Source organism: Crassostrea angulata, chromosome 5 (genome assembly GCF_025612915.1).
Source record: "Crassostrea angulata isolate pt1a10 chromosome 5, ASM2561291v2, whole genome shotgun sequence".
Taxonomy (NCBI): domain Eukaryota; kingdom Metazoa; phylum Mollusca; class Bivalvia; order Ostreida; family Ostreidae; genus Magallana; species Magallana angulata.
The window spans coordinates 11,231,313-11,239,238 of NC_069115.1; the positions used below are offsets into that span (position 1 = coordinate 11,231,313).

The 7,926-nt window shown below is 34.6% G+C and overlaps 1 protein-coding gene across 2 annotated transcripts; it reads right to left on the minus strand.

The window, feature by feature from the left end:
* Positions 1-872: 872 nt before the first annotated feature.
* Positions 873-6,629, minus strand: LOC128182986 (uncharacterized). Of its 2 annotated transcripts, XM_052851768.1 has the most exons (5): positions 5,938-6,629; positions 2,835-4,188; positions 2,487-2,637; positions 1,877-2,226; positions 873-1,785 (listed from the first exon to the last, which is right to left on the minus strand). In XM_052851768.1, exons 2-5 carry the CDS (start codon positions 4,185-4,187, stop codon positions 1,570-1,572), a joined length of 2,070 nt encoding a protein of 689 aa, XP_052707728.1. In that variant the 5' UTR covers position 4,188; positions 5,938-6,629; the 3' UTR covers positions 873-1,569. The 2 variants fall into 2 exon arrangements, with proteins under 2 accessions (XP_052707728.1, XP_052707727.1); XM_052851767.1 differs by lacking the exon at positions 5,938-6,629 and having other exon boundaries at positions 2,835-4,847.
* Positions 6,630-7,926: the final 1,297 nt, after the last annotated feature.

Below are 7,926 nucleotides of genomic sequence, written 5' to 3' on the forward strand. Positions count from 1 at the left end.
CTAATAACTTCCTTCGAAAGAAATGATTGAACTAGTACTACGACTGATTATCTTTTGAATAATAGTATATTAGTATCTACCTAACCTTTAGTTAGCATTATGTACCAAGTTCGATAATGGATGATATTAAACCAATGAAATCTTTCGTAACAAACCAAAATAAACAATTCTTAAGATACAATACAAATGAGAAATTATCAATACAAATGAATTAGTCTACAGTACAAATGAAATATTCTACAATACAAATAGAATATACGCAATACAAAATGAAAAGTATAGAATACAAATGAAATGTATGCAATGAAAATTACATAATTAAAAATGAAATTATTCAACATAAATGAGAATCACAGAATATAAATTAAAATTATATAATACAAATAGAAGATTATGCAATACAAATAGAAAAGATTGAATATTGCAACGTTTGACACGTGCTTTGTGCTATATATATATATATAGAGAGAGAGAGAGAGAGAGAGAGAGAGAGAGAGAGAGAGAGAGAGAGAGAGAGAGAGAGAGAGAGAGAGTAGCTACGTCATATTCTTGGAAATATAATTTGGGCTGTCCTATAAATGTGCAATAAGGTTTTAAAAATTTAAATTTCAACCAGGGAGTCGAATAGTAACAGAAAATTGACGTTTATCACTCCAAAAAATATAGATCTCAAAACTCTTCTTATGATTTAATGGATAGACACATCATATCTTGGGATATAATAGGGACTGTTCTATAGATGTGCATTAAGATTTTAAGAATTTAAATTTCATCCAAGGAGTCAAATACAAGGGTCAATAAAAAATACGAAGAATTTTGGCATACCTATGTTACTTAACGTCATATCATTACTAAAGAGCTAGAGCCACGAAGGGTCAAAATCAGCCTAGTCTCCGAATTTTACGATATAACCAGGAAACAATCTCAGGTCAATATACTTCACAAAAATAAAAGTCTTGGTTTGGTTTGGTCCCTATCCATGCTGAACGACGCATGGAAAGAGCGCTTGTTTAATGTTAAAATTACAAACGTTCAATGACGTGACTGACGTCACATTTATTACATGTCAGAGTTGATAATAAATATCAATGATACTACAACTAACATCAATATAACAATAACACTTTTGCACCAATTTTAACAAACTAGAAACCATTCAACATGAATATACATTGCATGTGGTATAATTAATAAATGAATGCATCATTAAGATCATATACCCGTTTATCTCACGGATATCCAATGCAACACTTTAAAATGTCCATCTTTTCAAAAGAAACATATACTATAGTACTATTATGTGCGCACAATAACTTTTAAGCAATAAGTCTAGCGCAATGAAATAAAATTGTTACTATATGGGTAAAAAATGCAATTACGTAAATAAGAATATCATAGCTAAATATTATATATTATCATTATCTGTTTTTTGCCATCAAATATGTTCACTATTGTTCATAAATTGGGAAAAAAAACCAATGTTGCTTAAATAGTTAAACATCTATAATGAGAAAACTGAGAGACCACGTTACCAATACAAAGTATGTGCAAAAGTAAATTTTAAAGTGTTCATTCTTCTATGGTGCTGTCCTCGCTGTCAGATGCGTCTATTGGTTCTGGAAGGCTGGCTGCGTCTTCGACATAGACCCCCCAGTTCCTAACCCCAATATTCAAAGAGTCCTGTTTGTGTCTGGCATACCCGAGATACCACAGGACGGACGCAACGTGTGCACACACACCAACCACTCTCGCCCCGGTCTTACACAGACAATACCATGCTGTGACCTGAATCAAAGGAAAAACAAACAGTTAATAGGTTTTAAAACTCTTTGTGATTCTAATTACTTTACTAACAAATAAACAGTTCACACCATACCTCAACTTCGTTGTAGGATATCCACAAGACATGTGCTTTTGAAGACACGTGTCTGCTCTGCATCTTAACTTTTAGAAGTTGTGGATCTTCTCTATGAACGAGGATGTCGTGGTTTCCGTCAAGGTGCTCTTGGATGTAGCACCTTGAGAGTTTAAGCTGGTAGGACCCACATGTCATCTCACGTAGCTGTTCCTCGGTCATTTTCGGGAAATCATCGATGGTTGAAGCATCTCTCCACATCGAGGATTTCCTACTGTGCAAGCTCTCTGCCTCCACTCGCTCTTTCAGCACATTGACCTGACGACTAAGATGCAACATTTTAGCCGCCACTGCAACATCGTCGTCATGGGCTATTTAGAAACAATCAAAATAATTTAACTGAAATGTCACTTTATTACAACGGTGGAAAAGTTCCTGTAAAAAGCTTTTGCATATGCGCGAAACCAGAAATTGTTACCGGGAAGGGGGGTGGTTTACCAGGGGAGGAGGGGGGAGGGATACATGGCCAATTCTGTTACTTGTACTTTATTGGTTGCATTGAACAAGTCTGAATTTTTACAAGACAATTCTAGTTCCGCGTCGTGCATAATGCATATGTTATTTTAAATACCTGGTGATAGTGGAGGTAAGAATTTGTTAGAGATGGCGCAGACAATTCTTATGTAGTCTCCAATGTAAGGGACTTGGTTTGTTGGGATAACTTTGTCAAGGTACTTCCACCTCTTTATTCGGGCATTCGCCGACTCCACTACCCATCGCACCTTTAGTTGAAAACATAAAAAAATATTACTATATAACTGTTTAATAATTATGATCAGATATTTTAACAGTTTTAATTAAATATTTCATTGATTAAGAAAAATATTGTCATGGATGTAAGAATCAAAATCTACCAAGCTGAATTTTGATACTAGAATAATCTAATTAGAGCAGTTTTAAACATAAAAACTTCAGTTACCTTTGTAACCAAACGACTAGCATTAGCATCCTCTGTCGACAGTTGCTTATCCCCTCGTTTCATGAAGCATGGCATTTCTGATTTTATCCCCATATCCTCCAGTAGACTTATTGCATCTCTAAAACCCCGGTCGACAACAAATATGTCATTTTCTTGCACCCAGTGTTTAATGTCTTCCAAGTTTGACTTTAGCATATGGGTAAGGATGTTTGCATCATTGTTCTTATTATCTGCGAGGTAAGGTCCAACCGCTGTTACAAAATGGCCTGTTGTCGTTACGACCACCATCGCTTTCACTAACGGTCTTCCTTTGTGGACACTGTACGAACGTCTCTGGAAATGGAAATTATTACTTTTTTGGATATAGATGTAAGTACCATCTAATACTAAAATCACTTGTGAATTCCCAATATCTCCAAACAATGTCTGCGCTAGAGGTTTCGTATGCTTTTCAATTACCTCTTCACGTGATATATGCTGAAGACCCAAGTTCTGTGGAACAAAAGATGCAACGAGAGACTTTCTTACAGATGCTATGGCTCGACGCAAACTAGATTTAGAAATGTTGAAGATGGTTGAAAGTATTTTATTGGAAAGTCCAGATTTCAGTTTGAATAAGAAAATGCCCAAAGATGTTCGTGTGGTCCTAGCGGGTGTGTTTCTAAGATCTTTTAAAGCTGATGCACAGATTTCATCGAAAGCGTCTTTGCATATTCCAGTCAGATTCAAATAATCATTATTTGTCAGGTTGGACGATGTTTCAAAATCAATTCTGCGATTTTCGTTTTGCTGTGCAGCTGTTCGTAAACTTTTGATCAGTTCAGTAATAGACGTCCTGCTAAGGAGTGAGCTATTTGCTGTCTTTATGCTATGCAACATATCGGCTTTAAATTCACCATTTTCCAAATGATTGGGACAACATCGACTACCCGCTGGTACAATAATCTCACAGTTCATGAACACATCAAATCTCGCGTTTGATGGTACCACCACCAGCTTTGGTCCCGGACGCTTACACAAAAAGCACTGTGCATGACTTTTAGGGGTAGAGGGGATCGACAAAGAGATAGAGGGTGGACTTGATAGAGCGCTGGATTTTGGACGTTTTGGTGTGGGAATGTATTCATCGTTGCTTTCATCATTTTTAGCGACAACTTGAATTTTCTGTCTTTCTGCAGCATAGTATTTATGCCTACATCTGTTGCACAATGTGTCATTAGTATCTTTGACTGTAATAAGAAAGGTTTTCTGAAGGAAATGAGTTTCCTGTGTTGTTATTTTACGTCTCTCCCGTGGCTTTGTCCGTTTGTTACACAGTACACATGGAAAAAACTTTGGTCCACCACCGGGCATTCTGTAAAGGAAAGTCGTGAAGTTTCGGTCGTAAAGTATTTAATCTTAAGACTATGCAAAAACTTCTGACTGAGAAAACACCATTTTATTACTGAGTATGTGTATGAGCGTCGAAAATTATCGGAATTATGCTGTTAAAGCCACAAATAAAACTGAATGGCAGAAAAAGATTATACCACATTTTTTTTCAATAATGACATTACTTTATGAACCAAAACAAAAATACTGATACATATAGATGTCATCATTTCGCCAATATTTAGATGCCAAGTATAAAAAATAAAATAAATATTATTCATCGATAAAAAATATCAAGTATAAGACTTCAAGTAATGCTATTTAAAATTTTACATCAGCGACACAAAGTATATTAAATTACATTTATCTATTCTTATGATTCATCATTATGGAATCATTACTAGATAATCACAAAACATTGTGTAACATTTCTAGCTTTATATCAGGACAGGCTTACACTGTCGTTTAAGGTAAATAAACTAATTATCACAATATCAAATAGAGTGAGTGGTTTATTAGTTTTCTGCTTGTTATTTTATTCATGTTTGTCAGACATGTCATCTTTTTTTTTTGAAGAGGCAAATTATTTGACAAGCAAATAAACATTAAAATAAATTTTAAAAAATCACTAATCAACAAAATCCGAATCACCGGGGAAGGGGTGGGGGGGGGGTGGTTGTTGGTGGCTGCAATACTAGTTAGTTCATAAAACTTTAAATACATTGATGCATTCGCGTATCTAGAGTGGGATGGTCCGGACCCTCCCCTGGAAATTCAAATGTATTGATTTCACATAAAGGGAAATTATCAAAAATAGGTGTCAGGCCCCTTCAACCCCACCCGCTAAAAACAAAGAAATCTCCAGAAAAAAAGTCTGGATTCAGGTAATTTTAGTTCCATCAATTTCACTACAATTTTCTACATGCTCCCAGAGTATTGGGGGCATCTTTAAAATTAAATTTACAATTTGTAAATTTGGAAATAAATATTTACTGCGTGAGAAAATGGGAGAGCACCCCCTCCCTCCCCCTTCCCACCCTGCTACTAGCCTGTTATACAATCATAGGAAAGCAGTTGATAGATAAAACGTGCAAATAATATCATGCATTATACGCTGTAAACTCACTATATGCTAAGAATCTCTCTCTCTCTCTCTCTCTCTCTCTCTCTCTCTCTCTCTCTCTCTCTCTCTCTCTCTCTCTCAAGAGGCGTAACTCAAAGGGAAAAAAACCTAGTACACTCCCTTTGTATTTTCATTTTCGTTTCCTATGTAAACAGTGTAGGTGATGAATTGCAGACGATGATCGATCTGGTTAATTAAAATCACTAGATAACGCATGGAGTTACCAGATTTACACCTTTGATGGTAACTTTTATTGATTTTGTATTGTAAAATTACAAACATAACGGTACAGAACTTTAGATGCAGATCATGTAAATATTTGTTATATAGGCTATAATTCGAATTTCCTATGTTCAATTGTAAGTACATTTCGTTGTCTGAGATCTGATTTCGTTTACACATTGATTTCATAGATTATCGTTGACTTAAAATGATAACACTAACTTTTAATATGGAATGTTTGCTTTAACATTACTCTAAATGACGACTTCGATAAATAGACCTACACTACGTATTGTAGATGCAGACGTCATGAATGTGCATGAACCATGTTATTACAGTTAATGTAAAGTGGTTAGGCCTATATGATCTGTGTAAATTGATACGTACATTCAAGTCGTTGTATCCATGGTATATCTATGTGTCCTCCATCTTCTAAGCTTGTGTTTTTCGCAATCTTGAACAGAATTTTGGCTATGTGAAATCTAGTAGCCTACATCATTTCGAGTTATCTCCCGTTGAGTAAACAGTGACCATGGCGACACGGTGCCGATGGTAGGAATTCGGAAAAGCATCAATCGAAAGTTTACAATATGCCTATTGATATATTTTTTTTTATTTCAAGCATCATCATATTAATAAGTGAAGTTCCACAATTTCATAGAAAAAAATATCGGTCAGAACACTGGCTAATATATAACGCTATGTATAGGGCCTGTTATAAATGGAACGACCAGATTTCATTGATATATTATTATTCCCAATAAAACTAAGAAATAAAGCAATCCCATACATTTTATTTACATGTATTTGCAATAAAAACCGTTTTTCAATTAGACCAACATTGTAACACCGTTATTATATATAAAACAATAGGGTTTCCCGGGATTTTATCGTTCTGAGGATTTTGACGCTGAAAGAAAAGTTCGATTTTCGACGTGGCCACACCTATCGAACAAAATAAAAGTAAGCATTATTTATGCCTTTTTAAATGTCCTTTAAAATGACATATTCTTTATTTTGTTCGAAGGGTGTGGCCATCACGAAAATTTGAAGTAAAGACGAAAAAACTGATACTTTTTTAACGAAAAGCAGCAACGAGCGCGTGTTTAGACGTTTACAGTGCAGTTGTGACGTCATACAATAATTTTTGTGTACTACAGATTTAGAGCTCATTACTTATAAGTAATATTTTTATTATTATTTTTCTCCTTGGCTTGTTTCATTTTTCATGAAAAAATTAGGCTGATTTTGACCTTTCGTGGCTTTAGCTTTGGTAGACATAATTAAGCAATGGTTTCAAACAATTTGTAAGAAAAAAAATATCTTTCTTAATTTCTAAGAATTATTTAGAATCTAATCCTGCGCAAATGAGGTCACGGCGCACGGTCAAAATTTGTGTTATGTCAACAAAAAACCATATCTTAAAACAAATATTTCAAAAGATTGGGCTTAAACTAAAAAATTTTAAAATTCAAATTAGGTATAGTCATGGTATTTTATGTACCAAATAATGACGGGAAATGTTGTTTGGTTGAACAGATATTAGTCACTAAAAATGATCATATAGTCCTCTTTAGAATTGACTAAAAATATTGATGTCGCCGGACGTCACGGCGCAACGAGAAGTACAAACAAAATGGATTTAACTTGGGAAAAAGCCGATACAAATTGTGAAAATGCTCAATGGTGGAAAAAATAATTCCACAATTATTTGCAAGTTAGTGTTTAACTGAAACACAATTTGTGGTGGTGGTGATAATTGTATTTTGAATATCAAACAGTTCGAAAGAGAGTAGAATAGCTGTAAATATTTGGTTATATGATAAGTATCGTCAACCGACGTTCAGGGTTATCACTTATGATTCTCAAACAAATGTGTGTAAGGTAGATGTTTAGTTGATAGTGTTATTTTATATCGTAAGGTAAGGCAAAAGAGACTAAGCGTGATATAAAGATGGGGTACATCTATAAACTGTGCGTGTTTACTCTTCACGACTTGTTTTGAACGTTACCTGGCGCCGTGATGACAAAACATGTTTTTTTAAAGTGGTAACAAAAATACTTTTTCATCAAATGAACTAAAACTTCTCTTACAGTAAACAAAGTGTTGACGCACAGATTAATCTGTTATGTTTTACTCTCATGAAAAGCAGAAAATTGACGTTTTTCACTTTAAAAAAACATAGATCCCAGAACTCCTCTTATGATTTAATTGATAGACACATCATATCTTAAAATATAATGGGGACTGTTCTATAGATGGGCATTAAGGTTTTGAAAAATTAAATTGAACCACGGGGCCCATGACCGACATTCCGTTTGATGCCCTTTAAAGGGGCATGGTCACGATTTTGGTCAAATTCAATTTTACTGTTT